We start from the raw sequence: 14,830 nt of genomic DNA, 5'->3' as shown, positions 1-14,830 counted from the left end.
GGCCTAATGCATCATAATGCTGCATTGTCGCTACTGTCTGATTCTACATCTACATACATACTCCGCAATCCACCATACAGTGCGTGGCGGAGGGTCCCTCATACCACAATTAGCATCTTCTCTCCCTGTTCCACTCCCAAACAGAACAAGGGAAAAATGACTGCCTATATGCCTCTGTACGAGCCCTAATCTCTCTTATATTATCTTTGTGGTCTTTCCGGGAAATGTAAGTTGGCGGCAGTAAAATTGTACTGCAGTCAGCCTCAAATGCTGGCTCTCTAAATTTCCTCAGTAGCAATTCACGAAAAGAACGACTCCTTTCCTCCAGAGACTCCCACCCGAGTTCCTGAAGCATTTCCGTAACACTCGCGTGATTATCAAACCTGCCAGTAACAAATCTAGCAGCCCGCCTTTGAATTGCTTCTATGTCCTCCCTCAATCCGACCTGATAGGGATCCCAAACTCTCGAGCAGTACTCAAGAATAGATCGCATTAGTGTTTTATAAGCGGTCTCCTTTACAGATGAACCACATCTTCCCAAAATTCTACCAATGAACCGAAGACGACTATCCGCCTTCCCCACAACTACCATTACATGCTTGTCCCACTTCATATCGCTCTGCAGTGTTACATCCAAATATTTAATCAACTTGACTGTGTCAAACGCTACACTACTAATGGAGTATTCAAACATTATGGGATTCCTTTTCCTATTCAACTGCATTATTTTACATTTATCTATATTTAGAGTTAGCTGCCATTCTTTGTACCAATCACAAATCCTGTCCAAGTCATCTTGTATCCTATTACAGTCACTCAACGACGACACCTTCCCGTACACCACAGCATCATCAGCAAACAGTCGCACATTGCCATCCACCCTATCCAAAAGATCATTTATGTAGATAGAAAACAACAACGGACCTACCACACTTCCCTGGGGCACTCCAGATGATACCCTCACCTCCGATGAACACTCACCATCGAGGACAACGTACTGGGTTCTATTACTTAAGATGTCTTCGAGCCACTCACATATTTGGGAACCAATCCTATATGCTCGTACCTTAGTTAGGAATCTGCAGTGGAGCACCAAGTCAAACACATTCCAGAAGTCAAGGAATATGGCATCCGTTTGATACCCTTCATCCATGGTTCGCAAGATAACATGTGAAAAACGGGCGAGTTGCGTTTCGCAGGAGCGATGCTTTCTAAAGCTGTGCTGATGCATCGACAGCAACTTCTCTGTCTCAAGGAAATTCATTATATTAGAACTGAGAATATGTTCGAGAATCCTGCAGCAAGCCGATGTTAAGGATATTGGTCTGCAATTTTGAGGATCAATCCTTCTACCCTTTATATATACAGGCGTCACCTGCGCTTTTTTCCAGTCGCTCGGGACTTTACGTTGGGCAAGAGATTCGCGAAAAATGCAAGCTAAATAAGGAGCCAATGCAGTAGAGTACTCTCTGTAAAACCGAATTGGATCCCATCAGGACCTGGCGATTTATTTATTTTCAACCCATTCAGATGCTTCACAATCCCAGGGATGTCTATCCCTATGTCCTCCTACGGGAATCTGTGTGAGACTCAAACGGCAGTATTAATAATGATTTCATATATTGTAAGTTCGACGATACCTTCTCACCTCCAGTAATCTTCTCCCAGTTGTTGAACTCTCCTGAAGTACACTTCCCAGTCATCAGCAGTCATCAATAGAATGATTCCCTTGCAATCGTAAATAGATTGTCTTTGAATATGTCCGCTGAAATGTTGCACTCCATAAACAACTGTTTTTCTTTTGCCCATGCCAGTTCTACTGCACTCAAATCACAATTATGCAGTGGTAAGCAGACAACCATGTGGCCTTTCCCTTTTGCAATTTCATCGATCACACAAGTTTTTTAACAGGCTATGTTCTTGAATTAAAGCGAACAGGACTGTTCCTTCATGTTCTAATTACAGGAAACTTCCCCTCCCCGTCCCCCTTTGGAAGACTTTCCAACATTCTCGCTTTGGTATCATGCTATGTGGGTGTTTTGTCTGTTTGTCTATTATGGAATGGAGTGTTGTCCATTACAGTGACTAACTTGGAAGGAGGATTTGGGAGAATCATATTTGCAAACCACCTTTCAAAGTTTCCAGTATTCATTTGACCATGGTAATCACATTTTATGGATATTGCCCAGAATTTTAACTGCAGATTCCTGACAAACTCTTTCCTCATTCCAACACTTCCAATACTAAGTCTTTTAAAGGAGGTTCCCCATCCCATAACGCTGAAAATATCATCCTCCTGCCACCAATGAAAGCGTCATCTTACTGTCTATCCAAGTTTCAAAAAATGGTTCAAATGGCGCTAAGCACTATGGAACTCAACGTCTGAGGTCATCAGTCCCCTAGACTTAGGACTACATAAGCCTAACTAACCTAAGGACATCACGCACATCCATGCCCGAAGCGGGATTCGAACCTGCGACCGTAGCAGCAGCGCGGTTCCAGACTGAACTGCTCGGCCACAGCGGACGGCTATCCAAGTTTAATCCATATAAAATATTTCAGTGGCTGCATTCCTAATATGTTTCGTTCTTACAATGAAACACGACCGCCAATCAATTAACGTTTCCATATTCTAGCAGTAAACTCCGTTATTATGAATTTTTTTCCATGTGAATCCCATGGACAACAGAATATGCCAGGGAAATGTAACATGCCCAGTCCAGTCGAATTTTGATTGAGCATTGGTCGAAGTTTTCGCAGACTGTTAACAATCTTCACTATCAAGCAAAAGTCTTTGATTGTCTATCTCAAGAGACCCCTGTCGAAATTATCCAACTAGATTTTTTCCGTAGATCTTGGCCTAGCGGAAAGAGAAGTAAAGAAAATGTTAGAAACCAGAATTCCATTTCATGCAGACAAAATAATTAGTTACAAATTACAAGATGAGGTCTCCATGAGAAGGATCAACTTTTAAAACCACTTATACAATAGTGAAGGTTTTAGTCCCAGGTACCACGGGACGCAGCCACAATTAACTGAATAAAATTAATGAGGCAGTCATTTCTATTACGATGTAAAAATATTTGACACATGACAGAACTTATGTCCACCACCTTCAGCACACTCTCCAAGTCCCCTGACGATTCACTGCATGAGGGTTTCTGAATAACTGACTTTGTTACTGCATTTGCAGCCACCTACTAGATTACATGACATACTTTTAAACACAAAAACAAAATGATCACTTTAAAGTAACTGAGACAAAGGAGGCAAGTTCAAAGCACTGTGGAACAGAAGATTTTGGATTGAAATTTACCTCTTTTTCCAGGAGTTTCTGTGGATTTCAGAGAATTATCTTTACAAAATGTGCGAATTCTTTTCACAGGGCTTAATTTTGCCCCTGCGTGTGTCACTGTTCGTCTTGGTGGTGGAGAGAGAGGTAGAAGTAATTTTTATTTTTGCTCTCCTGTTCGCAACATTTAAAGCAGCATTCACTCCTTGATGTACTACCCCTCGCCCTCCTGCAAAGTGTGGAAGAAGTATCTGGCGTTGCCTGTGATGGGACAGGAACCGTTTCGTCACTCTTCAAGAGATATAGTACTTTACTACGAAACACAACAGTCACTTCCCTTCACAATGGCTACATAAGCAAGGTTCTGTATTAGATCGCTGATGTTGGCAGCGACCTGACGCAAAACGTAAGTGGACCGAAGTCGACCAACTTCTACCAACATCTGCCAATTCAGATCCAGGGGGCTCTCGCTCTTTTCCTTGTGGACAAACTGTACGTATATTTGCAATTACCTGTATTTACCTTATTTGGGCTAATAAAAAATAGGGGCAAATACTTTCTGATTCGCCCTCACACTGCTACCTACATGCTGCTTCCTCTAGTGCAGATATGTGTTATTGTATAATGTGTTTCCTGTTCATTCATTCATCGTGATCTTTAGATCCTATTGCTAAGAACTTTGAGGAATATGAAACAATGCAAAACTACTTTTTGAAAGAGAGCAGTTGCTGACAGAAAATAATTTTAGAGGCTATATTAATAACCAGTTACTTTGTTACGACAGGTTTTTATCTCTAGGCATATCATATGTGTAATCATTCTTCCATTTTATTATAAGTGTACCATTTATTGTGCTGTTATATTTATATTTTATGAAACTTGTATTAATTATACCGTTTATTATATTTATATTTTATTATACAGTTTATGATATTGTAGTATTCATTATACAATTTACTATATTTATATTTCACTATACAACCTCCGTTTTTTTTCTTTTTTTTTTACACTACATTCTTGTTTCTGAACATCAGTTCATGTTCTTGTAGCTCCTATGATACCACTTGTGCGTGGTAATCACCATGTAAGATACCCCTCACACACTCATTACTTATTGCACAATAATGAATATTGTGCAACAATACTGACTGTCTTGAGATAGGGTGTTGAGACTCTATAAGTCTATATTGAAGAAGACTGCAGAGCTGTACAAATAAGACATTCGTTTAATATTGTGTACAATATATCCTACCGTACTTCGTAAGGGTGGTATTGCGCAATACATTCACTTCCTACCGAGACCGAGAGAAATTCAATTCACTTCGAACTATTATCGACAAAGAAGAGAAAAGTAAATGACAAAAATTAGGAAGTGAGCTGAAGGTTGTAGCTGCGTGGAAGCACCGTCTGCTGCTTTGAAGAAATGTAATTCCTGATTGATTGGGTAACACCATTGACGTCGTTGCACAAAATAGCAGAGGAAAGAAGATTATGATGGCATGACAGTAAGGGGAAATATCGGTCTTACTTGTAACAGTCCTAGAATTGACAGATATGATCAGGTCAGTTTTCCTACAAGCCGTTTTCCTGCAATAGTAGTCACAGTTCACACATAAGGACAGTCAAACTTTCAGTCAGCATAATTGTTTAATCTCGTTTGTAGCAGTTGTTACAGTAGAGAAAGACATAGAAAACAGCATATGTACGTGATAAATTATGCTGTTCATTTGTTTAATTTTTCATTAGCTGTTATTGTGTTTTACGAACCAGTTGCCCTGAAAGAGCATATGGTCCACTTCTATAACCACAGAAAGCTGCTCAGGCTTTTACGTGTCGTATGTTGTAATTGCCTCGATCAAACATCCGCATTGGTTTGGTGGCTAGACGTTTTGTTCATGGACGTAACAAACAGTTTGGACATGACAGAAGCAGAATCATCCTGCGTGTCACAGTGTAGAAATATTTCTTCTCTATGCTGCGTGTCCATGAGTTCTTACCAGGGCGAATATGGAGGTAAGAATAAATTTTCTTACCTCCATGAGGGTGTATCACAGGAGGTGGCGTAGCTCGTACTATCGAACAATCATTGGGGCGGCGGTGAAACATGGCTCGTAATACAAAAATTGGAAACTCAGACGCCGAGTAGTATTCATACCGAAAGTTTTTCTAAGGGGGCGAATACAGTAGCTTTCAGAATCCCAAATCGCTTGAAAAAAATAATTCCAATAAATAAAAGTTAATTTCTTTTGGAAAGAGGAAAACACTAATGTAGTTAAACCGTACGCTCTGTTTGTCAGGGTCGTGCTTTATCATTATCACTTGCTACTTGCAAATTCTTCTCATTTTTTATTGCGTAACGATTACATTCTCCATTTGCAGTAGAGCATGAAATGATTTTTTCGTTCATTAGTGCACTGCAAGATATCTACATCGGAAGAAAGATAAGTCACAAAGCGTATGTGCTAATACCTCGATGCCAGCCTCGTGTGTTACAAAGAAATAATACATTTAACCGAACGTGAGTACAGCTATATGGTCTATACGTTACCGGTCATTTTACGCCGAATGACCTTCGTTATAGTTTGCAGTGAGGCGTAGCTGGCCGTGTTTTTGAAGGTGTAGAATACTGTATTTAAACGGAATGTTTTGAAACAATTACATGCCTACAAACTTTTTTTTTATTCACCTATCAATCCCCTTAGTCCGCATCATTAAAGAAAACCCTTTTTTTCGAGGTTATGTGGAAAATAAAGCCATCAGGCATTCTTCCGAAGACCTAGCCCAATGATTGCATTCTTACCTATGAATCAGTAGTTTTTGTGATTCAGAATCTCCGCCCAGGACATTAACTATCAAAAGAAATGTAGTAGCAATTATGTTTATTTATTAACTTATATTTTGGTACGTTGGTGTAAGCCTCAGTTTCATGCATTGCAGCGAAACTGAAACATCAATGTTACAGACTCATGTTCACACGTTCAGTGAAAATGCCCATAGTTTTTACTATATTGTAAAGACAAGGCTATCTTTTATGGTATTTGCAATGAAGACGTGAGCCTGCTCGTAAACAGATGCAACCTTGCGCTCCTGCGCCACCAAGAAAACACACATGAAGCACCATAGGCATTCAAAATTGATAGTAGACCACAAAATAAAAGTACTTACTCATTGTCAGTTTCTGTGTACATTATATTTCGTTAAATAGTTCCACATTGTGCTGTTGTCTGCTTCAGGGCGGTCATAAATGTGAACAAACAATGATAGACGATTAAAATAAATTAAACGAGTTATTGTCTTGAATTACGTCACGAAAGTCTCATTTGCAAAAGTATTAACAGGCATTATTTTCATTATAGTTCGTTAGGCACATCACAGAACCTTTGTGCCTGTGACAGGTGATTATAAATAAGTACGATGTAAAAACTGATGTTATTGTTTACACATGAATTACCTTGTTGAAAGAAAGTGTGCTAGCAAAACAGCCCCCCTCAAACAGAACACACTAGACCTATCGTTTAAACATTTCAAATTCTCAGTGATAAAAATGTGTGGATTTAGACTGGATAAACAGACAGTGATATTCACTGTAAACTGTGTGTCGTGCAGCAGAACAAAAATTGTAATATAATTTATGAACAGCTGTAAAATGCCACTGAATTATCCCATAAAATCTCCTTCATAAATGAACATTTTCTCTCTAAATGCATGTGTGTGTTTATATACATCTACTTGTATTAAGGTGACAGATCCTGTATCATTATAAAATTATTATTGGACACATAAATTACTAATACTAACGGCAATCACAAAGTGAAATTCCCAATTAAAAAAAATAAAATAAAATAAAATAAAATAAATTGGGAATGGTGCTGGGCTCAGAGGTAGTGTTTATGTGCAGTCTTCAGTTATTAGCAGCTACAGATGTTGGTGGAGCACTGGGAAATTCATCATTTATGTTGATCAATATAATACTTACGTTATTCTGTACAATGCTCCCCAAAATTTGCCATTCTAAACCTAAATTGCCCTTTTGTTAATATATTAACTGAACAGAAAGCATGTCTTTCATGCTGAATTAGAACATGAGAAATTTGAACGATATAGGTGGAAGGGGAAAAAAGATTTATGAAACCTGAGTAAAGGTTACAAGCAGTGGGCGATAGGGGAACAACTCTTCAACTTCTTCATCTATATTTGAGCTTTCATTATTGAGTAAATTTGACTTTTTACCTGAAATGGGAGGGGAAGTGCCTCATCCAGATGTATATCACAATAGGCTATAGCAGAATTCTAGCAGAGAATTTACGTGTAGTTTGATACCAAAAAAGAGAAGGAGGAAAAGATTATTACTGCTAGGTAGTGGCCATGGCCAAATGGTACTAGACAAATCAGAAACATGGTACCAGGTTGCATGTATTGTGAAGCCAAGCACAAGCCTTAGCCAGGTGACAGAAGGCATAGGGAATTTGTGCAAAGATTTTGACAAGAAGGATCAGGTTATTGTAGTAGCTGGAATGAGGAACAGACTGGCCAAGGATGGAAATTACAGCATTAGGGGTGACCTGGATGAAACAGGAGTAGCAACTACACACATAAGTGTGAGTTTTGAGGAGTCCCTGAAGCACCATGACAAACCTTGGATTAACACAATTGTGAGCCGTGTGAACACTAAAATGAGCAGGCTGTTGCTGACTTAAATGAAACCTCATATGAGTGCAGTGCCTTACTCTGCAATTGGGTGGTGGGGTTGTACTAGACATGGCCTACATCTGAATAGGAGAGGAAAGGATAGATATTGTATTGTATTTTTATTGATCCAGGCAATCATAGTATTGTACAGCTGTACATATGATGTTGGACAGGTCAAGAGAGCTATTTACAAGTAATTATTACAAATTGATTTTTACATTATTTTGTAGCAAGGAAATTATCTATCTTAAACAAAACAGTTAATACAAATCATAGAATTGTAAGGTTGTACATACGATATTGGACAGGTCAAGTAATTTTTAATAAATTGATTTTACATTATTTTGTAATGAGGAAGTTAGCTATCTTTAACAAAACAGTAAATACAAATGTTGTATGGTAAAATACAAACAGCCAATACAAATGTAATAGTAAAGTAGACCAGTGTATTTCATAGACATGCACAGTATATAATAAGCCAGTATATTTCATAGACATGCACAGTATATAATTTTCAGACCTAATTGAACATTTGTCATAAAATTGTTTACAATTTTAACCCCTTTCAAAAAAATGATCAACTGCATAAAAGCAATGGTCCAAGAGATATTTTTTTAACTTATGTGTGAAGGCTCTTGTGTTCTTTGTTGCTTTGATTTCATTTGGTAAATTATTATACATTTGTATCCCAACATTTAAAACACTTTTTTGGTAGCAGGTAGTTCTGGACTGAATCATATGTAGGTCAGATTGGTGCCTTGTTGCATAGTTATGAATATCTCCATTGAATTTTAGTGTGCAGTCATTGTTTAACAGGTATGACTTGACAAATGAGACAATATTATAAATGTAAGCAGAGGGCAGTGTCATAATGCCATTTGTTTTGAAATGTTGTCTGCATGATTCTTTATATCTTAGGTTACATATTATGCGTATTGCCTTTTTTTGCATTTTGAAAATATATCTACCTCCAGGTGAGTTCCCCCAAAATATGATTCCATACTGTAATGTAGAATGGAAGTAAGCATAATATACATGTATGAGAACAGATTTTGTGACTGATTTTTTGAGTATCCTTAAAATGTAACATACAGTTGATAGATTTTTGAGATATAATTTGTGTGTGTCTCCCACTTAAGATTTTCTTCAAGCCATATGCCAAGAAACTTGACAGAGTCCACACACATAAGCTCTTGGTTATTTAGAATCACATCAGGCATTTCTTGTTTTTTGGATGAGAGTCTGAAGTTGATGTACGTTGTTTTCTGTATATTTATAATCAGTTTGTTCTCATTGAACCATTTGCTGAGTGACGACATAAGCGGTTTAATTTTTTGGTTGTGGTCCTCTGTATCAGTACCTGTTATTAGTATACTCGTGTCATCGGCAAATAGTGTGGTATGTCCTGTAGCAAGCTTCGTGCTTATATCATCAATGTATAGCAGAAACAGTATGGGTCCCAGGATTGAGCCTTGTGGCACACCATATCTAATAGGCATTGTGTCAGAGGAGTGGACAGTAGATTGATAGGTGGTTGTATTCTTTTTTTCAAAATTAATTTCAACTTTTTGAAATCTGTTTGACAGGTAAGATTCTAACCATTTGTTTGCAACTCCTCTTATACCTTTATTTGCTAACTTCTTAAGGAGTATGGTATGGTCAATTACATCAAAGGCTTTGGATAAATCTAAAAAGATACCAGTAGTGATGTCCTTATTATCCAGTGCTTTTAAGGTTTTGTTGAGATACTCATAAATAGCTGTGGTAGTTGTCTTTTGCTTTCTAAAACCATGCTGGTGTTTTGTTAATAAGGATAGTTTATTAGTAAAGTCTTCCAATCTGGTGTAAAATAATTTTTCAAATATTTTTGAGAATGAGCTTAGTTGTGCTATGGGCCTGTAACTGGCTACATCATTTTTAGGGCCCTTTTTGTGAAGTGGGGTAATTTTAGAAGTCTTTAGTAGGTCAGGGGAAACTCCATTTCTAAAGGATGCATTTATTATGTGGGTTAGGGGTTCTGCAATGGATTCCCCACATTTTTTTACAATTAAATCAGGAATGTTGTCACTACCACTGGAGTACTTATTCTTTAGTCCTTTTATAGCTGTAAGTACATCAGTATTGGAGACTTTGTGAAGAAACATTGATGCCTGTACTGGTATGGTTTCTATTAGTGTTTGGTGTTGATTATTTGGTCTGTGGCAATTGTTCTTTATGAGGTTTTCTGCTATTTTGCTAAAATAGTCATTAAAACCATTTACTATTTTTTGGGGATCTGATGTGACTTCATCATTTAGGTTTAGTTTTAATGTCTTGTTTATAACATGCTGCTTACTGTTTGTTTCATTTTTTACAACTGTCTACAAGCCTTTCATTTTATTGTTAGATTCCTTTATAAATTTATCATTGTATAATTTTTTTGCTTGTTGGATCACTTTTCTGTAGATTGCAAAATAGGTCTTACAATATGACCTAAACTGATCATCGACTTCATGGTGTTTCATGTGATTTTTTAAGTAACGCCTTTTTTGGCTGGAAATCTTTATCCCTTTTGTTACCCATGAGTTTGTGTTTGTTTCCGATTTTCCTGGATTTCAGTGTAAGTGCAGTATTGAAATGGTGGAGAAATGTTTCATGGAAGGAATTAAATATGTAGTTTACATCATTTTCTTTATAGACCTCTGCCCAGTTTTCAGCCCTTAACAGATAGTTAAATAGCCTTATATTATCATCATTAAATTGCCTTTGCATTTTAGTTATTGTGGGATAATGTCCTACGTAATTTAAATTCGCTGCTAGTATTTGGGCTTCATGGTCGCTGTAACCTGTGCTGATGACTTCGATTGAGTGGTATAGTTTGTCTGCGTTTATGAAAATCTGATCTAGAGCTGTTTTTGAATTTTTTGTGATCCTGGTTGGTGTGTTTACAGTTGGGGATAGGTTGAATGAATTTGTAATATTCAGCAATTCATCTTTGTTTTTTCCAGGTGTGAGGAAGTCAATATTAAAATCTCCACTTATTAATAGATTTTTGTTTAGTGAGTGAATTTTTGTGAGTAGTGCTTTGAGGGAGTGTTTGAAGGTTTGGATGTTCCCATCAGCGGCCCTATTACATTCAGTATCAATAGGTTATAGTCTGTTAAAATAATTAAGGAGAATTCAAAGTCTGTTTCTGTTTGCATATTATTGTACTTTGTGAGGCTTTTGTATCTTAAATTTTTTTTGACATAGATTGCTGTACCACCTCCCTTACTTTTGTTCCGACAAGAATAACCAGCTAGAGTAAATTCCCCAAGTGGCGTTTTTTTAATTTTGTCTTCTGTTAACCAGTGTTCAGTAATACAGAGAACATCTAAGTGTGACTTTGTTTTTTGGAAGAGATCTATTTCTAGTAACTTATTAAACATTGACTGCACATTATGGTGGTGTAATATTTTAAAGGATAATAGTGACTGTTTTCCAATGGAATGATTTTTGACACCACTTACCAGGTTTTCTTGTAGTTTTGGTTCATTAAGATTTTGTTCTGCATCTGTTTTCCTTTGGTTTGCTGCTAGCAGGGAGCTACTGGCTGTAGGCTGGAGGTCTGTGTTTTCGTGTTGAGGATCTTGTCACAGTTTCCAGTGGTACTGATTTGGAGTGTGGCTGCTCATTTTTTGCTGTTTCCACTTGGATGTCGTGGGCTGACTGATTTGTGGCACTTGACGAGATTTTTGCATAGGATGTTGGTGGTGACTTGGTGCTGACTGTGGAACCCTCCTTGTTTTCTAAAACTGTTTCTGATGTTTTCCTTGATGACCCTGACTGCATATTCACTTTTGTTGTTGTTACTGATGGCTCTTCAGCTCCTGGTGTTGTTGTTGGTTCAGCTGCAGTATTGCTCATTCTTCTGAGATTGTCCACCAAATTAGCTTCATTGGACCACAAATATGTTTGATGTCGTGGTGTAACATGTTTTAAGGCACTTCTTGTTACCAGTGGACGTTTGGTGGCTGAGCTTCGTGCCACCATCACACATAGCAAGATCACCGTGGTTACTGGCGTCAGAGATGTATATTTTTTTTAGGTTAGAATCAGAATTTAACCATCCTGTTTTGAAAGAAGTCAAAACAATGGAAGAGCCCCCAAAATACTTAAGAATGCACATAAAAGTAACATTAGATTATTTCGTCAGAATATTAGAGGAATGAATAATAAGATAGAGGAGCTTGTTGTCTGTTCGGTGGATTTAGTGAGCTCTGAAAAGGTAGACATACTGTGCTTATTTGAACACCAGATGACCACAAGGTTAGATAAGTTACGTGTAAAAGATTACTGGTGCACTTTAACATTTTACTCTTCTGAACTAATATGGGGCAAGGAGGAGTTCTTATATATATTAAGACAAAACATCAGTTCAAAATCATTGAGACAAGTAGATTGTGTAGTGATCAGCACATAGAAGTGTATGCTTGTGAATTAATAGTGGACAAGAATTCACTTTTAATTGTAACTGTATATAGATCCCAACTGGAAAGTTTTGAACTACTTATGAGGATTTTGGAGTCCTTAATGTGCTACCTGTCAGACAGCAGCAAGCACTTAATATTCTGTTGTGACTACAGTGCAGATTTTTTAAAGGATTATTGTAGAGAAAATTATCTGGAGACCTTCTTGGAACCTACAATTTAATTTCAGTAATAAACTTAACACAGGTGGATAAAGACACTAGGAGCCTAATTGATAAGTTTTCCTTTGGTGAAGCTTAAAGCAAGAAAATAACTGTTCACTCAGTAACAAATGTTCTCTCTGATCATGATATAAATTTAATTAGGATAGATGATATAGCACCTTACAGTGTACATACTCCTCAGTGGAAGTCAGTCAGAATAATTAATGACCCTAGCACAAATGGTTGTAAGAATAGTTTACAAGATATTAGCTGGGATGAAATTTATAGTGAACCAAATCATTACAGAAAATTTAATCTGTTCCATGATAAATTCACATCATTATTTGAAAACAGATTTCTGCATAACCTAATCAGAAAGGACATTATATAGCCATGTAAAAATCATGTATCACTAGAGGAGTCAAAATATGTTGTGTAAGGAAAACGTATCTGTTGGCACGAACAGATCCTGCAGTGGTTGCACACTACAAAGAGTTCTCCAAATTACCAAGAAAAGTTATTAAAAATCAATGAACATGAGCATAATGACAGAAATCCATAATTCCAACAGCAGACTCAAGGCTATATGGGATGTTGTCTAATGAGGAATAGGACAACCAGCCACAGAACAGGATATCAACACTGAACTGAATGGAAGGACAATAAATGATGTGTCACAGCAAATATACTCAATAATCATTCCTTAAATATAGTAGAAAATAAAGGGACAAACATATCAAGAGAAAGATCACAGTTGTATGTTGAAAAAGCAACTCACATAAAATTCAGTCATATGAATGTATCACCAGCTTCTCCCTCTGAAATTAAGAAAATTCATATTCTCTTGTAGATAAAACTTCATCTGTATTCAATTTTGTTTCCAACAGAGTACCAAAGATTTGCTCCTATATAATAAGCCCTATCTTATCTGGAATATGTACGGCACCACTAACTCAAGGCATTGTTCCACATAGGCAGAAATATGCTGCTGTTAAATCCTTCTTTAATAAACATGATAGGAAAGTGGTCAATACTGACCTGCTTCTCTACTGGCATCATTTTCCAAAATTTTTGAGAAGGTGATGTATTCTAGAATAGTGTCTCATCTGAGCAGCAATAGTACCCTCAGTAAATCACAGTTTGGATTTCGGAAGATTCACTACTGTACTGAGAATGCCATTTATAATTTCCACTAACCAAATTTAGTAACCATTAAGTAATAAAATAGCATCAGCTGGTGTTTTCTGGACCTAGCTAAGGCATTTGACTGTGTGAATCGCAATATGCTGGTAGATAACCTGAGGTTATATATAATTGATGGTATTGCCGACCAATCAGATATGTCATACCTAAATAAAGGAATGCAGGAAGTTGTACATAGTAATTCTACCAATGTAATCAGAGGAGGTTGTTCTGAAAGAAAAAAAATCATGTGTGGGGTTCCCAAGGCTGTCTTATGTCCACCACTCTTCCACTTACATGTAAATGGTCTGCCATCTAATATACAGTGAGCAAAAGTAGTTCTTTGGTGGATGACACTATTATTGTAATCAATCCAGGCATACATACCGCAACAGAAGAAATGGTAAACAGTGTTCTTAAAAAAAAGTGTAATTGATTAGTTTCCTGTGGATGGTCTCACTCTCAGTTTTATTCTGCGCATGTAGAGGTAATACACCAATGTTAAGTGTAACGTGGTGAGGAAATAATAAATGGTATTGAAACATCAAAATTTTTAGGTGTCTGTATTAATGAGAATTTAAATTGGAAAAGTATATTTTGGAACTCTTAAAACAACTTAGTTCAGCTATAACTGCACCTTTGTTAGAATCATTACATATCTTAGGGATAGACAAATCAGTAATTTGACATATTTTGCATATTTTAATTCAGTAATGTCATATGGAATAATGTTCTGGAGTAATTCATCTTTACGAAAAGAAGTCTTAATTGCTCAAAATCACGCTGTAAGAATAATATGTGGTGTTCACCCACAATCATCTTGTAGATGTCTGTTTAAGAAGCTAAACAATGGAAACTCCAGTTTGTTGAAGAGTTAGGTATTTTGACTACTACTTCTTGGTAAATTTATTCCCTCATGAAGTTTATTGTAAATAATTCATTGCAGTTCAAAATGAACAATGATGTACATGATTACAATACCAGAAGAAAAAAAAAGACATGTTTGCACCACATTA

General features: G+C 36.9%; 1 protein-coding gene across 4 annotated transcripts in view; it reads left to right on the top strand.

Moving 5' to 3' along the window:
* Window positions 1-5,181: 5,181 nt before the first annotated feature.
* The window catches only part of LOC126236444 (uncharacterized), a 98,881-nt gene continuing 89,232 nt past the window's right edge, over window positions 5,182-14,830 (top strand). Inside the window, exon 1 of one of the 4 annotated variants that reach the window (XM_049945762.1) lies at window positions 5,182-5,305. In XM_049945762.1, coding sequence (XP_049801719.1) covers window positions 5,265-5,305 — 41 coding nt within the window. In that variant the 5' untranslated portion in view covers window positions 5,182-5,264. Of the gene's footprint in view, window positions 5,306-5,616; window positions 5,811-14,830 lie in introns of those variants that run through there. The other 3 variants (XM_049945759.1, XM_049945761.1, XM_049945763.1) reach the window with 3 other exon arrangements.

The sequence above is a fragment of the Schistocerca nitens genome, chromosome 2, assembly GCF_023898315.1.
Source record: "Schistocerca nitens isolate TAMUIC-IGC-003100 chromosome 2, iqSchNite1.1, whole genome shotgun sequence".
Lineage (NCBI taxonomy): Eukaryota > Metazoa > Arthropoda > Insecta > Orthoptera > Acrididae > Schistocerca > Schistocerca nitens.
This window is presented reverse-complemented; position numbering and strand designations above follow the sequence as displayed.